Raw genomic sequence first — 23,638 nt, forward strand, 5'->3', positions numbered from 1 at the left:
ACTGTTATCTTTAGAGTCAAGGCACTGAGGCTTGGAGGGGACGGATAAACTGCACGGCTGGGCTGGCACACAGACAGGCTGACTCTGATGTCATGATGTGAAAAATTAAAACTGCCTCCCATATTGTGAGTCGGGCCTATGCAGGGCAAATAGAGCCTGGCAGCTGCCTGCCTGGCTCAGGGACCCCAGAATGTATGTAGACACAGTCAGAGACCCAGCGGAACGATTCTCCTATGTATACAACAGGCGCAAATGTTTGCTGGCATTTCTTGCTGTGTGAAAGAACATGGCACAAGCAGAGAAAATAAAGACTAGGAGGGCCTCACCCTGGCTTACGTGCTCAGAGGTCGCCACAAGGCTTTAGGACATGGGGCATGCTATCATGTCCATGTTAACTGGACATGAATCCAGTTAACTGATAATGGTAGCCCGGTGAGCGCCAATGCGAAGTCCGGGGAATGCTGTGCTAGAGGGGTCAAAACTTTCCAGAAGGAATGGATTGGAAATGAAGGAGGTAGAATTCCCTAGGGTCCCAGGAGAGCTTGCATTCTTTAGGCAACTTGGGAGGAGGAACAAGAGGGCGTGGTCACACGAGTAAAGACAGCTGAAGGAATTGAGAGTGCTTCAGAAGATGGCAACTGAGGCTTGCAGCTGAAGTCATAGCTTCAGAAGGTTGGGTTGTAGTGATGGATTCAGGGTACACCGTTCCAGCCTGCAGATGCTCTCTCTGCTGCTCCTGCTGCAATATAATCACGACCCAGGAGGAATGCCCCATGGTTTTTCCCAGAAGCAGGAACATCACACACACATTCAATTCCTGTTACCTGGGATTTCCTGACCCTCTTTAGGATCTCACCTTTGTCTCTAAGTCACCCCTTCCCTCAAAGTCTGGGGTTTTCTTGCTCTCCAAGCCAACACAGGTAAACGGTTCTTAATTTAGAATGCCCAACCGAGACAAGATGTCAGCAAATGAGGAAGTGGCCACTGAGACAGGCAATGAGCTCTGGGCTGAGACTATCCCATGAGTGCAGTTGCAAAAACAGAAACTGGGAAGTCTAATGTTGCCTGGAGCCAGCCGACACGTGTGGATACAGAGTTTGACTGTCCTCTCCGGGGACTCAAGGAGCTGGGGCTGTTGAAAGGTGAACAGAAATACCAAGCCTAAATGTGTCTTCATGGTCAGCACATTGGCTCTGCCCTCCCTCCAGGCTGGCACACTTGACAGAGTCCACCAGGCCTTCTAGAGGCATACTGTTCTTTAATGCCCATGACAAGCTATTAACAGGCCCCGTGTTTGCTCATTTTCAGTTTTGTGAACCGAAGCAAGATAGAACTCAGGATGATATGTAAAGACTGGGAAAGGCAGAGGATCAGATGTACCACTTCCTATAATGCGGTTTCTGCAGTTTCTCTTATGTGTTAATGTAGCCCACCATTTCCTTCTGCTTCTGAGGGCCAGGATGAGCAGGAGGGCTTTCAGATGACGATCTTACTCAATGAAGGCAGAGTGCTGGCCCGGCTTCTTATGTATCCATGTCTTTCACTCACTGACATTCTTGTCTCTTCTTTATCTCACCCACTTTAAGGCAAACTCTGCATGGATCTGTGTCAAGCCCCATCCCAGGCTGATCAGATCAGAATAGAAAGACTGAGATTTAGAAACAGTATTTTAAACAGTAGTCACATAAAACCAACAACAACAACAACAACAAAACACTGCAGGGAGTTCCGGTGCCCTAGCTTGATTTTGACTCTGCTTTTCCATTTTGGACAGGTCACAGGTGGCCCGTGCCAGCCTCCATCTCACTATATAGGTGAAGGTGACTTTGGATTTATGATCTCCTGCCTCTACCTCCCAAGGGCCAGAATTCTAGGCAAGCTCCATCATGGCCAGTTCATATAGTGTCAGGGGTGGGACTCAGTGCTTCACGCGTGGAAGGTGAGCACTTTACCTACAGCCTTAGTCCCTGTGACCTAGCTTTAACTCCTGTGCTATGCTTGACATATTTCCCAGGATCCATACTTCATTCCTCCTTCCCAAAAGACTGGCTCCCTAACCAGGATTCTCCTTCATCCCTCCACTCTAGGATACACAGAGTTACTACTGAAACATGTTTAAAAACCATGTGCTACTCCAGAGTTCAGTAAACCTTAAGGGTCTGATGAAAAACCTGGGACCTTGGTCAGTCTAAATCCCAGTTCATCAACTCTCACCTGAGCTGTGTGTGCTGTGTTCACACATAAACACAATCACGTGCATGTACACAGTGAGGCGTGCACGTATGCACATGACCACAGGTGAACATGCATGTGTGCATGGGCCCAACTCTGTCACCACAAGGAGCTGCTTACTGTATCTGTGATGGGAGGGAGCAGACCAAGCCATTCCCTGCTCTCAGTGAACTCACCCCACTCTCTTCCACCTTGCAAGGCCACTGTCCCATCTGCAATGACCCCTGTCCTTATCCTTAGAGGAAATGACTGGCTCTCATTTGCAACTCCAGAGACCTCTGCTCACAGCATCGTTGCAGGGTGGAGGGTGAAGGGCTTGTATGTCTGCTGTGATGGAGAAAGAGGGATGGCGTCTGATTGGTTCTATATTCTTGATATACAGAACCCAGGACAGTGTGTTCTATAAGCACTTGTAGGAAGAAGATGAATCTATGGAAGATGAATTCATGAATTTATCTTCCTCCTCCTGAAAAGGCTGAAAATTCAAATTGAACAGAGCAGGACTGCTTGGAAAGAAAGATTCAGCGAGGAGCCCTTGCAACCTGCTCTGTGTGAAAGGCGGTTATGTTGGCTGTGAGGGGCTCAGCTAGATCTAGGCCTTCCTTTTCCCCTGGCTGTTATGGTAGGAGACATGTTATACGACTGAGAAGCTTAGCTTTGTTTCTTCTCCCCACTGGTGGCATCCACAGTGCAGCCCTGTACCAGGTGAGCTCCTGGCTTTGGGCCCTGGAGCTGACAGCCACATAGAAGATGAGAATCTCTAGGGGACATCTAAAGTATTCATGACCAGGTGCTCCCCTCACCTCTGCCAGCAAAAGAGAAGTCAGGAAAGTCTTTGGAAGCCCCCATGTACCCCAGCACTGATGTGTAGGCCAGAGAAACCCCACTTTAGATGAGAGTGATCAGCCCCAAACAGCTCAGATTCCTTTATGTCAGACCATCACTAGCAGGGTGTGTTAGACAGACAGAATTCTTATTTCCTTGCTGGCAGGCTGCAGAAGGAACCAGCCTCCCCGGGGGCTGTTTCTCCCAGAAGTCATCCTGTCAAAGTAATGGTGGGCTCTCCCTTGTTCCCAATGAGGGTCTTGCAATAACTGATGTTCACAGAGGAAGTGTTCTCCAAGGAGCTTCTGCAAATGGCTTGGATCCTGTCAATCATTGAGATGGGACTGGATCGTGAAGACTCTGGCCTCATCAATTAAGGCCTGGCTGGAGTAATGCTAGGGTGCTAATCCTGGGAGGCGGGGCCTAGTTTAAGGACTACAAGGACATGTGTGATGAAAAGATACACTTGGGGGCTACGTCTTGCCACTCTCTGCTCCATGACTGCTGTGAGTTGGCAACTCTGTCCCACCAAAGCCCTCTCTGCCATGGTGGGTCAGAGCCGTGGAGTCAGCAGACCTCAGCCTGAAATTCCCAAAGGCACAAAGTCAAATAAATGTCCCCTCCTCCACATAGTTTCTTTGTGTGGTATCTGTCATACTGATGGAAAAAAAAAACAAAAACAAAACCCCAATCTTACATGGTGGTTGAGCTGGAAGTCAGCCTCTGGGTTCTGACAGTGGGGCTTGTGGAACCCACCCTCTAGTCCACGCTGGAGAGCAGAGAAGAGGCCTAGCAACCAAGGTCTCAGAGTTTCAATGCACCCTACCGGGATTCTGTCTAATGCATTGTCCAGAATTCTCTTAGGCTGGAACACTTCCTGGCAAGACTAGATCCTAGAGGAAGCTTAGTTTTCAAGGCCACCACCGTCCAGACCAGACCAGCCAGGGCTGGAATCTCCTAAGTTGCCCAGGACCTGGAAAACACCCACTTAGAAGACTGGGCACTCAGAAGACCAGGGACAGGACACAGGGACAGATCCTGGCCTCTCTGTTCAGTTAGAGGAAGTGCCCATAATGCGCTGAAGCCCGCTTTCCAACACTGGCATGAGTCGTTTAATTACCTGCGGAGGAACTTACCTTGTCAGCGTGATTCGCGATCTCTATTAAGCGCTGCTTAACTTTCTCCAGGTCTTTTCCTTGCCTCTGAAACTTAACAGTTTTAAATGCCCGCATTAGTAATGGTAACAGTATCAGTACCAGTCAGGGTCCCTCTTCCTATATCCTGAGATGTGAACCTGGTCTCGGGTGGCATCCTGTACTCCTGGGGGCCCCCACATTTACAGTGCAAGGAGCTCACACCCCGCCAGGTACTTTCCCCAGCTGGGGAGTCCCTCTAATTCCCTACAGCTTGCTCAAGCCAAGGGCTCCTAAGACAGTAACTTCAGTGACTCTTCCAGCTTCATCAATGAGGGAGACAGGGACACGTTTTGGCAAAGAGAAAATGGACGACCGGAAGGCTGTCCAAAGCCACTTTTCCTATCATCAGCTTGATTTTTAACTTCCTGAGAAATTTCCTTTGTATTCGTTTTTGGACATTAAACACGAGAAGCAAGACAAGCTCATGACATCAATATCCAAGGAGAATGGAACAGAAAGTTAACTAATTTCCCATCCTCTCCTCTAAGTTGACCTTCCAGAATGGGACGTTTTCTGAGAAATTGTCAAGCTGTTTTCATTCTTGTATGTTAAATGAGCTTAGGAGAAAAATGTCACCAATTTATAAAATGTTAATGGGATGGTAAGAAACCTAAAGATAATCAACCTAAAGAAAGCTGATTCAAAATGAATTGAAAGAAAGAAAGAAAACAAAACAAAACAAAACAAAAACCCCAACAGTACAAAGCCATTAACACAAAGGGAAGAATTTCTCTACCATCAGTGGATAGCATTCATTCATTCATTCATTCATTCATTCATTCATTCAGATTAAGGCATGCCCAATTTCCCCCAAATGTCAGAATGTAATTTAAAGCCATCTCTCACTCCCCCCTTGATAATTCTCCTTACTTGATAGTTTAGCTACAAGGAAACCCTGTATTTTGGGGAGTTCACTTTGTAATTATTTTATTACACTAGGATGATATATCTTAAATGGTCTGTGCTTCCTCAGACCAGAAAAGCACTTTTGTTTTGTTTTGTATTACACAGGGTTTCTCTGTGTAATAGCCCTGGCTGTCCTGGAACTTGCTCTGTAGACCAGACTAACCTCGAACTTACAGAGATCAGTGTGCCTTTGCCTTCCACATGGTGGGATTAAAGGCATCTGCCACCACTGCCCAGAGGAAAAGCACATTTTTAAAAAATGCTCCAAGGTTTTAAAGAACACATCAACAATGCAGGCAAAGCTCATCCTAACTGGCAAAGCATGTCCTTTCATTTCTTTCTGAAACCAGTTGTAATGAGGTGTTTCACAGGTCCTTACCTCTCTGTTGTCTGCTACAATAACCAGCTCTACGTACTTGGTCATCTTAAGGGTCTCTCTTTTATGCTGCCAAAAGAAAGCAAGAGCTTAGTTTTCCTTAAGACTTCACTGAGGCTTCCAGAATATTCATTGTGCATGCCTCTCAAAAATATAAACAAGTAAACAAACAGACAAACAAGACAAGAACAGCAATATTTGGAGAGGCGACTTCCTCTCCTGGGCTTTGTGGCTATGTACCATCTAGAAATTAACTCCTAGCCCCAGTGATCTTTTTGTGAAGCCTCAACAGGGGTGATCTGGTTTCCACCTCTGTGTGGGAAATTCTCCAGAGGAGCTCACCATTCTTTGCTGAAACATTGATTGTGGGTTCAAAAGAGAAGTCACGGTCATTTTTAAACAAAACGAGCACATAAACAACTCCAGAAAACGTTCTAGAACCACAGCCAGCAAAAGCTTGTGGTCGCAGATTACATGTGGCTGTGGACATAACTAAAGCAATACTGGAGTTCAGCTTGTCACTGGAGTTTCTTGTACTTTCGCATGTGCATCTGGCTCCACAATTTAGAAAAGCGGAGGACACACTCTGTGATCCTTCCGGGAAATGCCGAGTTCTCTCCAGGGAACTGGATGCTTGTGGCCAATAATTTAAACACATATTTTGAAGCAGTGGACGATTGGGCTGATGAGCAGAGAGGCAAAGGGAGGGGCAGAGAGGCAAAATACAAAGGACAGGGAGAGAGCAGGAAGAAATAGTAATTTTTAAGAGGCTTGGAAGATGACACGGGAGGGTTGAGGTAGGCAAGAACAGAGCAGCTAAGGATACAGCAACTGTCAATCAAGGTGCAGGGAGGGGGCGCTCAACAGTGGAGGTACAGATCCAAACAAGATGGCCTCTGAGGCAGGTTATAACATTTTAATCAGTCTTCCTCAGAAGGCATTTCCACTCTGCTGTAAATTACTAGGAGGATCCCAAAGGCATTTTTTAGGGGAAATAAAACAACCCATGTAGGGTGGTCTCCAAAATCAAACGCCGAAAACAAAACAAAACAACAAAAAAGCAAAGTGTTCTGTTTCTGCAGTAACACACACACTTGCAGGAAGTGGGGGTTGGTCTCCCAGCAGAAGCTGCTGCTTTACGACTTCAGGCTCAAACAGGCCTTGTGTCCAGCCAAAAGCAAGAGGGATGAAGGCACGCTTTGAATCAGGTTTCCAGTCACATAATCTGGAGGGAAACATCTTTCATAAAACAGATCTCCAGCAGTCCAGAATCTTCCAAACAGATTTTTACAAGAAAAATGTTTGTATTATAGTGGTGTTCCTGCTTGCTGCCCAGCTGTGCTGATTCATGAGTTTAGGTGTCCCTGAAGAAATCTGGAAACCTCATGGAGGAAGGAAAACAAAGTACCATGAAAGGTATAATTTCTCACGCTTTTACGGCGCTGCAAGGAGAAACTGTCAGGCGTGGTAACTGTGTGCACAGGCAGGCTTCGAGGTGCCAGCTACGGACTCAGAAAGGCCAAAAGTCAGCCCCCGTGGGTGCTCAAAACGAGACACTTCTGGAAATGAGAGTCTTGGGCATTTTCCTGAGGGGCCAAAGAAGAAGAGTTCACCCCTTCGTTCCTCCCCTCCCCTCTGCCGTGTACGCATGTGTATGTGTTTGTATGTATGCTCCTGTAGGTTGTGTGTTTGGGTGAACACACATGCATGGGCAATGCATGTGAAAGCCAGAGCTTGATGGTCATTTTCTCCTCTAACTCTCTCTACCTTGATTTTTTTTTTTTTCCTGAGACACGTTCTCTCAATGAACTGGGAGTTTATCATTTCACTTGGGTTGGCCTGCCAGCGTGTCGCTGGAATCCAGCAGTCTCTACTACTCTGCCAGTGCTGGGTGGCAGGTGCACCTGGCTCTCTACATGAGCACTGGGATCTGAACCCAGGGCAGAATTCACTCTATTGATTGAGACATCATTCCAGCTCCCAGGAATCATTTTTTTCCTACCCTCCCCTCGCTCCCCCCCTAAAATACTCTACTCAACCACAAACAAATTCAGCTAATTATGCAGACAAAAACATGGCTGTGGAAATGGAGAAATAAATGAATCTTTCATGAAAAACTCTTAGAAAGAGCTTCGGCTGCTTAGGCATTTACACTTTTCAGACTGTGGAGGGTGAAATCTATGGCCAGAGGACATTTCCAACTGGCCTTGGAGCATCATTTAGGAAACACACAATCCCAGATAATGAAAACAAACACATGAACACAATTTTCCTGTCTCTGCAGTTTTCAGGGAAATACATACTTTCTCATGAATTTAAAGAACTGCAAGCTCAGAGACAAGTTCAACCACATCATAATGAAAAGCCACAGGGGAGGGGCCGGCTCCCTGCTGGAGGAGAGGCTTAAATTACCTCCATGTGATCTCTACCTATCTAGGCTTTCCAGTTTTAAAAAAAAAAATTACATTTAAAATTTGTGATATGGGCAGCAACATTGGAACCTGCCTGTTTGACTGAATTTTCATTCTGCAGGGTTGTGAACAAAAGCTTGTTCCCAAAGAGGAACCGGGGTCTCAGAGAATGGCCCTAAAGTTTCAGTTCCAAGGTAAGGACCGAGTTAAGGACAAGGTGCCCAAGACCTGGACCTGGCATTCCTGGACCGCTGAATGTCAACCCAGCCAAGTTCCCAGAGTCTGACTGTTCCCTGAAGAGCTCTCTGTGATCCCTGGCACAGAGAACTTAACTCAAGCTAGGAAAGCAATGAGAGTCCAGGGAACCAAGGAGTTTCCATAGCAATACTGTCTTCTTACGGCCAGACCCCTGGCAGAACATTTGCGCATGCCACAGTGTCTTCTGGGAACTTGCTGTATACTGTGTGATGGGTTAGGTACTGGAGATGTAGGGATAGACAAGACCAAGGCCACTCACTGCCTTCAGGAAGCTGTTCCCTTCTCTGCCATTGGGAAATAATGGTTGGACTCTCTTTATTAGCAGACTTCGCCTTTGTCTCTCTCACAGAGCTTCCTGAGGTAGCTGCTATTCTTTCTGTTAGCTTTGACATGTGGTCTCATGTAGCCCAGGCTGGCCTTTAGCTTACCAGAGGCCTAAGTGTGACCTTAAACTCCCAATCTTCCTGCCTCCACCTCTAGAGTGCTAGGATCACAGGCTTGCACCACTGTATCTGGTTTATGTGAGGGAGGACAGGGATAGAACCTGAGGCCTTGTGCTGAGCTACACTTGCAGCTCTCCCTTCCTGTTCTTGTAGACACAGGCCATTCATGGGGAAGGGGTCCAGGCAGGTGAGCTGAGCACTAAGAAGCCTTAACACAGGCTTAAACATTTCCAGAGAGAAAACTATGACACTCTTGCCTTCCAGAAGCAAGCAGGGCTCTCCCTGCAATCTAATATAGAGCCTTGTAAAAGTGACAAACAGCTCGTCTTTATATGGCAGCCGGCGTGAACATCAGATAGATTCTTGGTGTTCCGTGAAGAAAAAAAAAAAAAAAATGCAAACATCTGCAAAGAAGTTGAGATAGTTAACATTTGGGGAGGGTGGGGGGTTTCAGGAAAATGCAGGAGAAGAGCAATTGTGCTTGGCACACTGAATAAACAAGATTAATTGGCTGCAGTTACATTGATTTTTTTTTTTTTTTTTTTAAGAATAGAATAAAGGCCGCATAGTGAGCAAGTGATGGGCATGCAACTCGAATCTGTGCTCTGCCTGTTCATCACAGAGCTCTCGAAGATGATGCTCCAGGTGCCCAGAACTCCTGAGTATTTTGCTTATTTGGAAATTATTTTCCATACTATCTTTATTATATTCTCGCAGTTTAGGTTGAGAATGATTTCTCTCCCTTGTGGAAGACCATCACAAGAAGTTTGGGAGCAGCAGACGGAGCTGAGGTGAATGGCCTCGGCATCCATGCCTCTTCTCCTCTCCATTTAAAGGTTCATTTATACGCCCATGTTAGCAAGACAGCGTCATTAGGCATGGCTGCTTATTTCTCTCCATGTCAACATGACTGGAAATGACGACGGTACAAATCATGGGTCTACATGTGCATGCTCAGAGAATTAGAATACGGTAAGTCCAGACCAAGTTTGTACTTCTAAATGAAATGGCAGCACATTTGAGCATCATTTAAACTGTCAACTTAGAAACCATGCAATGTGGGCAACAGGCATTCAACCAGGTACTCAAAGCCAAGAGCCTGGAAAACAAAATGCAAATGTTCTGCTTGTTTATGATGGGTGAAGCTTGGCTCAGTCACATCCTAGCTGGGGTCTGGACCCAAAAGCAGGCCTGTTTGAAGACTGAAATAAACACCAGAGGGCCTGTAGAGGCTATCTCTGGTTCTAGCTCTTAGGCCTATCACTCAAGAGAGGCGGGGCGGGGCAGGAATGAAGGAGAGACCCTTCCAGAGCTGAGGTGCTGCTGCTGCTGGAACACACCCCCACTCATGTGTGTGTATATGTGTGTGTGTGTGTGTGTAGGTGTGAGTGTGTAGGTGCAGGTGTGAGTATGTGCAGATGTGTGGAGGCCAGAGAGCATGTGTGTGTGTGTGTGTGTGTGTGTGTGTGTGTGTGTGTAGGTGTGAGTGTGTAGGTGCAGGTGTGAGTATGTGCAGATGTGTGGAGGCCAGAGAGCATGTGTGTGTGTGTGTGTGTGTGTGTGTGTGTGTGTAGGTGTGAGTGTGTAGGTGCAGGTGTGAGTATGTGCAGATGTGTGGAGGCCAGAGAGCGTGTGTGTGTGTGTGTGTGTGTGTGTGTGTGTGTGTGTGTGTGTGTAGGTGTGAGTGTGTAGGTGCAGGTGTGAGTGTGTGCAGATGTGTGGAGGCCAGAGAGCGTGTGTGTGTGTGTGTGTGTGTGTGTGTGTGTGTGTGTGTAGGTTTGAGTGTGTAGATATAGGTGCTCATGTGTGCAGATGTGTGGAGGCCAGAGAGCATATGTGTATGTATATGTGAGTGTGTGTGTGTGTGTGTGTGTGTGTGTGTAGGTCTGAGTGTGTAGGTGCAGGTGTGAGTGTGTGCAGATGTGTGGAGGCCAGAGAGCATGTGTGTGTGTGTGTGTGTGTGTGTAGGTTTGAGTGTGTAGATATAGGTGCTCATGTGTGCAGATGTGTGGAGGCCAGAGAGCATATGTGTATGTATATGTGAGTGTGTGTGTGTGTGTGTCTGTGTGTGTGTAGGTCTGAGTGTGTAGGTGCAGGTGTGAGTGTGTGCAGATGTGTGGAGGCCAGAGAGCGTGTGTGTGTGTGTGTGTGTGTGTGTGTGTGTGTAGGTTTGAGTGTGTAGATATAGGTGCTCATGTGTGCAGATGTGTGGAGGCCAGAGAGCATATGTGTATGTATATGTGAGTGTGTGTGTGTGTGTGTGTGTGTGTGTAGGTCTGAGTGTGTAGGTGCAGGTGTGAGTGTGTGCAGATGTGTGGAGGCCAGAGAGCATGTGTGTGTGTGTGTGTGTGTGTGTGTAGGTTTGAGTGTGTAGATATAGGTGCTCATGTGTGCAGATGTGTGGAGGCCAGAGAGCATATGTGTATGTATATGTGAGTGTGTGTGTGTGTGTGTCTGTGTGTGTGTAGGTTTGAGTGTGTAGGTGCAGGTACTCATGTGTGCACGTGTGTGGTGGACAGAAAGCAGCTTCAAGTGTTCTTCCTCAGGATACTACACACAGGTTGTTGCTTTTGTTGTTATTGCTTGTTCGTTTGCCTGGTTTTGTTTTGTTCTGAGATAGAATTTTTCACCAAACTTGCCAAGCAGTCTAGACTGGCTGGCCCGGGAGCCCCAGAGATCCTCCTATCTCCACCTTCCAGAGCTGCATTATAAAACAGTGTCAGCATGCTTGGCTTTTAAAAAGTTATTAACATAGGCTCCGGAGCTCAGACTCAGGCATCCAGACATGTGCTGTGTGCACTGAGCTCTTCCTCTAGATTTGTTTTATTGTTCTTTTGAAATAGGAACCAGGGACTGGCTGTGTAACAAGAAAGCCCTTGGGCCCTTCACTGGCTACCTCTGCCCTCCACAGTGCTGAGCTCACTGGGTGTACCATCATTGCTGCTGTTTCTGGATAGTTCTAAGATCCTGGAAATCAGATAGGCTCCTATCTCCATCCCTTAAACATCAGTGTGAGGTGAGCCCCACAACCTAAGGGGAGAGTTCTCTTTTCTCTATGAGGTGGAAGAACATTTTTTTAAAAATCTTGAGCATTGTACATGGACAATCTTGGGAACCATCAAAGGGGAAAGGGCTTTGGATCTCATGATAGAAAAGCTGGTGGACGGGAAAATGTTCAGAACTGGGCAGCTTAGAGCAGTTTAAGGGAGTAGACATTCTGTACAGGTATAGAGAGAATGCTAGGAAAGGGGGAAAACATGAACTGTAGCTCTTATTGTTTACACTTAGAGGATGTAGAGGAGGAGGGGGAAGGGAGGAAGAGGAAGAGGAGGAGGGGATAGTTCAGTGGTCATACACTTGGCCTAGCACACATAAGGTCTTGAGTTCAATTTCTAGTACTGTTGGAAAACAAAAAGAAGAAAAGTAAGTAATTAAATAAGTATGGATGGGTGGGTAGATGGATAGATGGATAGATGGAAGGATGGATGGATGGATGGATGAATGGATGGATGGCTAGATTAAAATACACCAAGAATAATCTTCAGAGAATGTTGACTATTGGGTGTACTGTATAGCTCAAAACATGGAAATACAAAATGTGTTGAGGGATATAAAGAACATGTCACTCTTGCTCTCCTTGACAATAAAATGTTAGCATAGGGGACACCATGTTTGATTTTTTAAAAATATTTCTTTTCAATAGGGAATAGGAATCACACACACACACACACACACACACACACACACACACACACACACACACACCCCAAAATAAAACAATAAGATCAACAAAAAGGGACAAAGGTTGACACATTGATAGTCTGGTTATAACCTAGTGAAAGAAAAGACCCTGTACTCCTTGCCCACAAAGCTCCTTTGTGGCCTATACAGCCCATGTGAACAGCAATCAGCACGTCCCACAGGGCAGGCTTGATCTAGGGTATTATGGGAGATGTTGGTGAGAGGAGTACAGACTCTGTTGACAACTCCATTGGTGCAGCAAAGAATGGGGTCAGGGCAGGAGGGCAGGCAAGGCAGGCTGCTGTAAAGCATAGACTTCAGTAAAATCACCGGAGAAGGCTCGGTGGCCTTCTGCCCATGCAGGTCGCTAAAACATGCTCGTCTTCTATATCCAGTTCTGAGATGCCAAAGTGCGGAACAGACCATGGGCGATGAAACCTCAGTGTGGAGAACGAGAGTGGGTGGGGAATCCATGCTTGCTGTGCTGACCACCAGGGCACCCTACCCTGGTTTCGCCCTGCTGTCTCTGCCCATGATGACTTTGCCAATCTCTGACCCTCGTCACATGTTCATGAGTATGGTGTCTACATTTGCAGTGAAGCGGCCTAGACGTGAGCTTGTAAACATGCTCTCCCCAGGATGTCCCCTACCTCCTGAGGAATGGGGATCCCTGCATCCTCAGGGCATCCAGCAGCAAGGTTGCTCAGACCTCTTGCCACGGCACGTCCCTTCCTTCAGCTCTCAGCTCAAGAAACATGAACTTGGAATCCCCTCTTACCCTTCTTGGCCACATCTGAGAGGGTTCGGGGGAGACATCTTCCATGGTGAGGCTGGACTTGTTATGATGCGACCCACACAACCCTCGGATGTTCTCCATGCTTTCAGCTGCGACGAATTTATATCTGTCGCTGGTGTTTTTCATCGGTTCTAAGATGTAGGTTTTATTTTCAAACATGATAAGTCCCCTGTTGAAAAGGTAATACAAATAGTAATTTTTAAGGACAGTACCTTATGGTGAAGAGTTTTTTAATATTAATTTTTACCCCCCCCCATTCTCTGTGCATGTATGTTACATGTATGTGGTGGCCTGAGGAGGCAAGAAGACAATGCTCATCCACAGAGCTGGAGTTACAGACGTTTGTGGGACACTTGACCTGGGTGCTGGGAACCAAGTTCTGGTCCCTTTGAGTGCTTTTAGCCACTGAAGCATCTCTCTAGCACCCAAGAAAAAGTTCTTAATGAAAGGGAGAATAAAAGGGGAAATCCTGATTTATTTATATTTTCAAGCTTTAAGAGGAAAAGATATACTTTGTGTTCATGCCATTCATCTTGAAAATTGCTTGAAAACGAATGCTGAGATTTCACTTGTTTCAGATTTTTTTTTTTAAGAGACAGGGTTTCTCTGTGTAGCCTTGGCTGTCCTGGACTTGCTTTATAGACCAGGCTGGCCTTGAACTCACAGAGAAAAGCATGCACCACCGTGCCTGGCTCTTGTTTCAAATATCTTTTATGGTAAAGAACAGACTGCATTGTGTCTTTCTGGGGTTTGTTTCTGTTGTTTGTTTGTTTGTTTGTTTTTTTTCTGTCTCAAAGATATATTACTGTGAAAGTCTCACAAAAAGATCTAATGTAGCAGTAAGTGCATCTGAGTTAGCAGACACAGCTCAGAAGGAAAACCTTTCCTTTAAAAAAATTTGTTTTAATATATTTTATTAATTTATTCTTATTACATCTCAATGGTTATCCCATCCCTTGTATCCTCCCATTCCTCCCTCCCTCCCATTTTCCCCTTACTCTCCTCCCCTATGACTGTGACTGAGGGGGACCTCCTCCCCTTGTATATGCTCATAGGGTATCAAGTCTCTTCTTGGTAGCCTGCTATCCTTCCTCTAAGTGCCACCAAGTCTCCCCAGCCAGGGGACGTGATCAAACATGGGGCACCAGAGTTCATGTGAAAGTCAGACCCCACTCTCCACTCAACTGTGGAGAATGTCCTGTCCATTGGCTAGGTCTGGGTGGGGGTTTGAAGTTTACTGCACGTATTGTCCTTGTCTGGTGCCATAGTTTGAGCAGGACCCCTGGGCCCAGATCTGCCTATCATAATGTTCTTCTTGTAGGTTTCTAGGACCCTCTGGATCCTTCTCTTTCCCCATTCTTCCATGCTTCTCTCACCTAGAGTTCTTCCCTTCTTTTTAAAAAGACATTTCTACTCTGAAATAAGCTGTCCTGGTCAAACCTAGTTTCTACATCTTTGAAGAGATTCAGCTATAAAAATGGATGAAGATTTATAATGTTTTTTCTTATTTAAATCGGTGGGAGATGATGGCTAGGCACCCGTCGTAGAGCCTGCTGTGGACTGAATGTGAAATATGCCCTACAGGCTCACGTGTTGTAACGCTTGGCGCCCAGTCTGTGGTACTGTTGGGAAGGTTGTAGGCCCTCTAGGGGGCAGAGCCTTGTTGGAGGAACTGGGTCACATGGGAGGGACGTGAGGTTTTATAGAGCAGCTCTGCTTCCTGTCTACCTGCTACTTCCTGACAACGGTGTGCTTCGGCCAGAAGCCTCTAACTCCTGCCACACATCGGGGGGCTGACTCCACCCCCCCCCCCCGAATTATAAGTCAAAGCAAAACTTGACTCTCTTAAATCGCTTCTTGTTTGGTATTTTCCCATACTAGTAAGAAAAATAACTAATACAGTACTGCTAACCCTTAGGTGTATGTGTGGGGGTACCCTTAAGTCAATTGAGGATCTCATTTTTATCTTTGTGTGTGTGTGTGTGTGTGTGTGTGTGTGTGTGTGTGTGTGTGCATGCGCGTGTGTTCATGTGTGTCTGAGTGCTTGCATATATGTTTGCATGCTGGTGTGTATGTGTGTGTGTTGAATGCTTGCATATATGTGTGCATGCTCATGTTTGCATGTGTGTGTGTGTGTGTGTGTGTGTGTGTGTGCAAGTCAAAGGTAAATTTCAGGAATCTTTTTTGATCACTTTACCCCTTATTCTTTGAGGCAGGGTCTCTCAAGCAAACTCAGCGATCACCTATGACCAGTCTTACTAGACAGCTCGCTCTGTATATCATGTGCATATACTTTCCAAGGCTGGAATTGCAGCTGCTATGTCCATCAGCTGCTATGTCCCATTACTTGAGTTCTGGGGGGTCTGAACTCCAGTCCTTGCTTGCATATCAAATGGGAAGCCCTTTATAGAATCGAGGAATGCTGTGCTGTGGGAGCTGCCCTGTCCTGTGGCTGGGCAAGGGGCTCCTGGAGCCCAGCAGCTTCAAGTTTAAGCTCCAGTTCCGACACTTCCTAGCTATGTAAACTTGTTTAGGGTCCTGAGTGTCCTAAACTTGCTTTCTTAACCAGTGTAATGTGGGTAACAGTAACTTCCTGTCACGATTGCCACACTACTTAGTGAGGCCTTTCAGCCCTGTAGATGGCCAAGTTACTGTCAAAATTGTGGCACCTCTCATCCTTGGATAAGGACATATACACACACCAGGCTACTGTTCACGGGTTATTCCAGAGACTGACAATTTTAGGTAAATTTTATACTTTGTGAATATATCCTACCCACAGGAATGCTGGCCATCTGTTGCTCCCTGACATTAAATGCAGCATTCATAAGACAAACACCCTTCTGGGAATGAGAGTGACCAAAACAGAACCCCATGAGCCAACAGTTAGGTTTGGAAATAAAAGCATAGAGTTTTAAAATACATGGATAAGGGAGCTCTGGGTAAGACAGCTGCTGAGAAGGCATTCCTGAGAGAATGACTCCTTATAGTTAGGGAGACAAAGAGACCAGGGGTAGATCATAATCCCGTTACGAGCTCCCAGGATCTACACGGACAATGCCACAACCAACTTTCTCTACCACCTGTCCAACTAACTTCCTGTGCCATTGAACCTGGACGCACTGCTGCCACAGACACAGAACCCAGCCAACTCCAGCAAACTGGTCTAAGAGGCCTCATCCAGAAGACTTACAAAAGCTGTCTTAATGGAGATTTTTATCGACTGGGTCCCCAGAAGACTGCCGCCAGGACCCCATTAATGTCCTGGTGGGAACAGTGAGACAGTGGGAGCCAAGTACAAGCTTCAGACGACGCTGCTTTGGGCACCGCACAGCCAACCCCTGCTGAGGCCCTGGGAACCGAAGCAAGGCAGCTGCAGGGGAGATTGCCTCAGCTATCCTCAGCTCAAAGAACAGAGCCAAGTAGCTCCTTAAGCCAACTCTGTGTAGAGGTGGAGCTAAGACCTCACGGTAGAAGAACAGGACTGCTGAAAATCAACACGGAGGATAGCTCTGAATGGAGCAAGGAGGGCAGTATAGTGGATCCACCATGGGAGATAGAAAACCCAACATCTGGGCCACTGACTTCACTCTCTTAAATCTCTACTGAGCTCTCAGCCCTCTGCAGTTATCCCTTATCTATATATCCCCCAGGCAGTGTAGCAGACCCGCAGCATCCCCCATGCTTTCCAATCACACTCTCTCTTTCCTCTTTCCTCCTAGTGTTAAATCTCATAAAGCCCAGAGGCCGAGCCGGTTTATGATAGCAGAGCATTATATCTTTATCCTACTCTGCCACCTACCATCAACTCTCCACTCCCTTCCCCGCCTTGCCTCTCTCTGTTCTCTCTACTCTTGCTCTATGTATGTGTTCTCTTCGTATTCCTACTCTTCTGCTTGCTCTATTTTAAAAAATGTAATGTGACACAGGAAGTCTCTTTTTCCAGTCTTCTTAGTGTTCTGTGTCCTCTTGTATCTGGGCTGGCTTCTCTTTGCCTAGATCTGGGGACTTTGCTCTGTGGAGTGGTTTCATCTTTTGTGTGAAATTCTTCTCCTTCTTCTGTGTCCATTAATTCGTAACTTTTCACCTGTTTGTGGTGTTCCCTTTTCTCTAGCTCCCACCTAGCAACACAGTCACTACCCACTCAACCTCCCTTCCGTTTCTTTCACTTCCACTCATACTGACAACAACTAACATGACAGCACGGATGGCACTATCTGGGCTCTTCTACTCACTGCAAACAATGGTTCCTTAACAAGTGTCTGTTCTGTAGCCACCTGCGACTGTTATGAGAACAGGCCAACTGCTGGACAATGACTACTCCTGCACTCGGTATCATCCCACAGGGATGGACTAACACTAGCTCCTGGTGCTGCAACACCAGTCTGCCAGAGGGAAAGCTCACCCACCATGACTGCCACAACCTTGTCTCCCCTGAACTATAAATCCCTCCACTGATAGAAGAGAGGTGACCCAAGTGCAAAGAAGAAAAATCATAACTAACCATGTATCATTACATGGGCAGATAAAAGTACCAAAACAGAAGTAACCTGAAAAAACATATCCTCCCAAACCAACCAATGTACAGGCATGGCTCCTGGTGGAAGGTACTTAGATGAGATTCTAGTCACAAAAGTCAAAGGAATGATTATAAATATGCTCAAACAACTGGTGGAAGATGTAAATATTTCCCAAGAGAGCACAGACAAACAGTTGATTAAATAAGGAAGTCAATTCATGATATGGAGATAGAAAGTAAGGTAATACTGAAGTAAAGAAATACTGAAGAAAACTGAACAGTAACCACAATGGAAACAAAAACACCACATGTAAAAATGAAAACAGAATATGTCATGATGGAATGGCAGGGTTTGAAAGCAAAACAGAACAAGTGGATCAGCCCATCAAGGTCAATGATAGATTTTTTTTTTTAATGGATGGATGGACCATGCAAGAACTTGGGGACACCACAAACAGGTACAAATGACAAATTATGGACACAGAAGGAGGAGAAGAATTTCATGTAAAAGATGAAACTATTTCATAGACGAAAATAATCACAGAAGAAAATCCCAAAATCTAGGCAAAAGAAAAGCTGACCCAGATACAAGAAGGACACAGAACACTAAATAGACAAGAATGGGAGAGAGGCTTCCTGTGCCATAGTGCACTCTAAAAAAAATGGAATGTACGTAAGAAAAGAGGTGCACTGAAAGCTTCAGAAGAGAAGGGCCAGGCCATGAGGAAAGATACAGCCATTAGAACAGTTGCTGACTTTTTAACCAAAACCATAAAAGCACAAAGCTTGCTATAATCTGAAGAGCCATCTATCTACCATAACCAAGGGTGGAAGGAACACTCTCCATGAGAAAAAGACAGGCGAAAAGACTTCATGGTCATTGCACCACGCCTACAGAGAACACTGAGGGGAATGCTTGGGACTGAAGAGAAAGATAAACACACTCAAGAGCCTAGCGGAGGAAAAAAAATAATAAATGATGCTAAAAAGAAATTAAACAAAAGAGGACTAAGAAACCCCAAACACCATGCTATCAACAAGAGTGTCAGGGATACATGCACATGTCAGCTATAACTCTGTCTCAATTTACCCATCAAGAGCTACAGCCTAGAAGGTTGGATCAGAGAACAGAATTCTTATTTTGCTCCCTCAAGAAATGCATCTTATGACCAAAACTAAACACCACTTCAGGGTGAATAGATGGGGGGGGGGGGAATGTCACAAGGCAAAGGAACCAAGAAGAAGCAGCTGTTGTTATCCTCATGTGTCACAGAATAGACCTGAAGCCAGTTCTTGCCGGAGGGAAAACAAACAAACAAAAAAAGTCACTTCATGCTGACCAAGAAAACCATCCAAGAGAAAACACAATTCTAAACATGTATGTCCCAAATGAAGGCTCATCCAATTTCATGACACAGAGACTTCTAGATCTAAAGTCTCAGATACACTCCAACACAATAGTTGTGGGGGACCTCAATATCTCACTCCTACCCTTGGACACACCAATTGGGCAAATACTAACAAAAAAAGCACTGGAATTAAATGACATCAGCTGTTTTCTTGAATTCTACTTTTTTTTTTTCCTGAGGGGGGAAAGGGACAAGATCTCTTCATGAGCCCAGAGTTTGCTGTCTGCCTAGACTGGCTAGTCAGCAAGCCCCCACTTGCTATCTGCCTTGACTCCAGCCAGCTGGGGGCCGAGAATGAAACATGGCATGATGCTGTAATCATGAGAGAGGAGCCAATTGCTGAAAGTTTTTCTACTCAGTGGAAACTTCTAGAAACTTTTACTTGGTCATAAAAATGTTCTCATATCTCCTTTTATCTTTTAAGTCATCCAAAGGCCAGATGTTGAGAAACAGGGGTAAAGGCCTTCCCTTTGCTCTACACAGCCAGCAGCCTGCAACACAGCGTAATTAAATAATTGCTTTGGACTATCTTAGGTATAATTAATCATTTAGCTGTAAAGATCTCTGGAAAGAACAGTCCAAAACTCAAGCGGTCAGGGTTTCTGAGACGTAGAAGTGGGATGTTCTCACAGCCCTCTCTCACCCCGAGTTAGATAAGGGAGGCCATTTGTTTTTAAGTTGGATGTCATAAATGTTTGATTCTAAACTTCAAGTTGGAAGAATCTCAGAGGAGTGGATTTGGGTCTAGCGGATTTCGAAAGTAGGGTTCTACCAGCTCCATATCTCAGGAAGGAAAGGCCTAAAAGAAGACATGCCAGTGTTTGGGAAAGATGGAGACTGTAGGTACCTTCTTGGAACCTAGTCTCATTATACCTGTTTCTGTGGTGACCTCCTTGCAGCTGAAGCGCCAGTCAACATTCCCAGTGTCTGAGGTATCCAGGTAGCTCACAGAAGACCCGTGGAGAGCCAACCCCGCCCTGTGTGTCTGAGGCTTGGGTTTTCAGGTGCACCCTTACCCACCTACACCAGCACTGCTTTGAGAGGAATGAAGCTCCCGGGACAGGGCCAAGAAGAACAAAGTGGGTAGGGAGAAAAAGGCAGCCCAGAGAGATGAGTGGCCGCAGTGAAAAGTAGTGGCCTTTCCTTAAGATTCCAAGGCTGGGGCTGGGGCTGCTGCTCAGCTGGCGACATGGTTGCCTAGCATGCATGAGGCCCTGCCCGCATTCCCTTCTTAGCACCACTTCTCCTGAGTGTGGTGCTCAACAGCTGCAACCCGCGTGCCCGGGAGATGGAAGGTGAAGCTGGGTTTAAGGGAACCCATGATTACCCAGATAATTGGAAGTCAGCATTTGGCTACATGAGACCCTGTGAGAAACAAAAACACGATAAAACTAACAAAAGCCCCCATCACAACAAAAATATTTAAAGTCTTGTTATTTTTTCCCTCGGATGGGCACAAGGAGGGATCTATCAAACTGGCAGGTTGTCTTTGTGAGGTTTCACTGGGAAAACACATCCGAGCTCTCTTCCCTCAAGGTTAGGGCTTTGTCTTGAAAATTCAGACTTCAGTCTCAGAATCAAAGGCGCACTGGGCCATAATACAGCTAATGCTGTTGTGCCTGTCATTTCCTTAGTTAGTCCTGGGCAGGTAGGAAAGTGACACATGCATCCCAACTACCTGCAGTAAGCCAGGAGTGAGGAAGAACCAGGAAACGTGGACTATCCCTGCTAGTCCAGTGCCGTGCTGCTAGCAGCATTCCCCGAGGAAGGATGACACTGTCAATCACAGGCTATAAAGGCAGTTGGCATGGAATCTCATTTCAGTCTCTTTTTCTGGAGGAGCTCATGGGTAAAAGCAATATCCTGCCTCATGTATGTTTGATAAGCTGCGATGGCAGTGATACTGGCTAATATCAGCAGTATTAGCATAGGCTTATTTTCTGAACCAACCCCCATGTGAGTATCTTGTGCACAAGCAAAGCAAGCACTTGTCATCACTGCCGCCCACAACCATGTGCCAAGTACCGAGTTAGGTACAAAGAGAGCCCGCCTTTGGCTCCTGCTTCAGATGTGTGAGGTGCATAACAAAATGCTCATGATGAAACTTTTACAAAACATCTTTAAAAATAGCTATTTACAAGCTGTGTATCCTTAGTTGGAAGGACCAAAATCTTAAGTGTGGGGCAGATCAGAAACACTGCTGGTCCCGGGCATTGGAAAAAAAAATTATTTATTTATTTTTAGTTTTATGTGTATGGATATTTTGCCTGCATGCATGTCTGCAGTGCCCACAAAACCAGATGGAGGGCTCCAGATCCCCTGGACTGGAGTTACAGACTGTTATTAACCACCCTGGAGGTGCTGGGAACCAAGCCCTGGTCATCTGCAGGATGGTAGGAGAGGTGTCCCTTTGATTTGCAGCACCCCGGCCCACCTTTGTAGACCCAGAGTCAAAGGGCGCCAGGCTGTCCTGGAGGCTGGGCATGGCTGCTCACCATGGGGGGACAGATTTGCTTCTGTACAGCTCAGTGTGTTCATCTTCAAACTTCTCTTTCCACCACGATCCCTACTGCAAACCCCATCACTTCAACTATAGGCTGGATCCTCACCTTAAACCCAGGGCAAATAAGCAGTCCACAGCTGGCTTGCAGCCTGATTACTGTGCTTTAACCAATGGTCTCAGCCTACCGAACCTCAATGGCCTGTTCACCCTCACCCCACATATTACTTTTCTGGTTGGGGAGCAAAAGGGAATGTGATTTGAAAGCAGGGAAAGGTTCTCAAGTCCAGCCTCCCCTCACTCAGTGATTCATTTCTTGCAGCTGGGCTGCACCTCCAGAGGCCCCATGACCTCCCAAATCAGCAGCTCCAGCTGGGGACCAAATGTTCCAACAGTGAAGCCTCTGAGACACATGCCATATCCATAAAGCGACACTTTGAGTAGACAAGGGTTGCCCTCACTTTATTACTGAGCTCTGCTCACACCTGTGAGATCACAGGATGTCTCCCACCATTCTGATTTTTATGAACCCTGGCCACTGTACATGCCCGAGTTCTCTGCTTGTACACAGTTCAGTTTACTGCTGTGTCCTCAAGGCCTAGACTAGCACCGGGGACAGGGTAGTGTCCCATACATGAATGAATACCCAGAGAGAAGGGGACGCACACAAGACACTGCCTTCCTTTCTCAGATCAACAGATACAGTGATGCTTCATGGAGTTCCATCAGTGCCATGTCAAAGATGTGTAGAGCAATGCACACGTGCAGTGTGTGTGTGTGTGTGTGTGTGTGTGTGTGTGTGTGTGTATGTGTGTGTGTGTGGTAGGCTGTCAATTACATGAATATTATATACACTATGTCATTTGTGTGTGTGTGTGTGTGTATGTGTGTGTGTGTATGTGTGTGTGTGGTAGGCTGTCAATTACATGAATATTATATACACTATGTCATTTGTGTGTGTGTGTGTGTGTGTGTATGTGTGTGTGTGTGGTAGGCTGTCAATTACATGAATATTATATACACTATGTCATTTGTGTGTGTGTGTGTGTGTGTATGTGTGTGTGTGGTAGGCTGTCAATTACATGAATATTATATACACTATGTCATTTGTGTGTGTGTGTGTGTGTGTGTATGTGTGTGTGTGTGGTAGGCTGTCAATTACATGAATATTATATACACTATGTCATTTGTGTGTGTGTGTGTGTGTGTATGTGTGTGTGTGTGGTAGGCTGTCAATTACATGAATATTATATACACTATGTCATTTGTGTGTGTGTGTGTGTATGTGTGTGTGTGTGTGTATGTGTGTGTGTGTGTGTATGTGTGTGTGTGTGTGGTAGGCTGTCAATTACATGACTATTATATACACTATGTCATGTGTGTGTGTGTGTGTGTGTGTGTGTGTGTGTGTTGAGGCTATATTAATTGCCTCTGTGTGTGTATTTCATCTTTGTGGTGTGTGTATGTGTGTGTGGTAGGCTGGTGATTACATGTATATTATATGTATTATGCCTCTTGTGTGTGTGTGTGTGTGTGTGTGTGTGTGTGTGTGTATGTGTGTATTTGTGTGTATGCTGTATGGTTATGTGTCTGTCTGCTCTGGCACGTGTGTAGTATGCGTCTCATTCTCCACAAATCCTCACAGAACTTACAGAGACGGCTGTTACTGCAGAAATGTAAAACACCGTCCCACCCTGTAACTTAAGCTGGTATGTTTTCTAGGTCCTTCTCTCCTCTCTCCCACAGAGCCTCACTCTGGTGCCCTGGCTCAAGCTACTTGGGATTTCAGGAAACAAGCTGACAGTTCACAACTCGATACACACATATAGAAAAAAAAAAAAAAAAAAAGGCAAGTGTGGAAATTAATCCGACAAGTAGCGTCTCGAGGGAGCACATAAGACTCCACTGGTGGTGACTGGCTGGGACTTGGAAGGACAGGGCTGTGAGTGGCTAATCCCAGGGTGGCAGAAGGCCATCATTCCCTATTCTTATGCATAGCTCTTCAGGGAAACCCTGCCTAGGTGGG

At 46.0% G+C, this 23,638-nt stretch overlaps 1 protein-coding gene across 1 annotated transcript in view; it reads right to left on the minus strand.

Moving 5' to 3' along the window:
• Adam12 (ADAM metallopeptidase domain 12) overlaps nucleotides 1-23,638 on the minus strand; it is a 328,346-nt gene that overhangs the window by 81,556 nt on the left and 223,152 nt on the right. The window contains exons 6-8 of the mRNA XM_051145478.1: nucleotides 13,167-13,353; nucleotides 5,539-5,604; nucleotides 4,194-4,265 (exon numbers count right to left, since the gene is read on the minus strand). Coding sequence (XP_051001435.1) covers nucleotides 4,194-4,265; nucleotides 5,539-5,604; nucleotides 13,167-13,353 — 325 coding nt within the window. The remainder of the gene's footprint in view (nucleotides 1-4,193; nucleotides 4,266-5,538; nucleotides 5,605-13,166; nucleotides 13,354-23,638) is intronic.

This window comes from Acomys russatus, chromosome 5 (genome assembly GCF_903995435.1).
Source record: "Acomys russatus chromosome 5, mAcoRus1.1, whole genome shotgun sequence".
In the NCBI taxonomy this organism is placed as follows: Eukaryota; Metazoa; Chordata; class Mammalia; order Rodentia; family Muridae; genus Acomys; species Acomys russatus.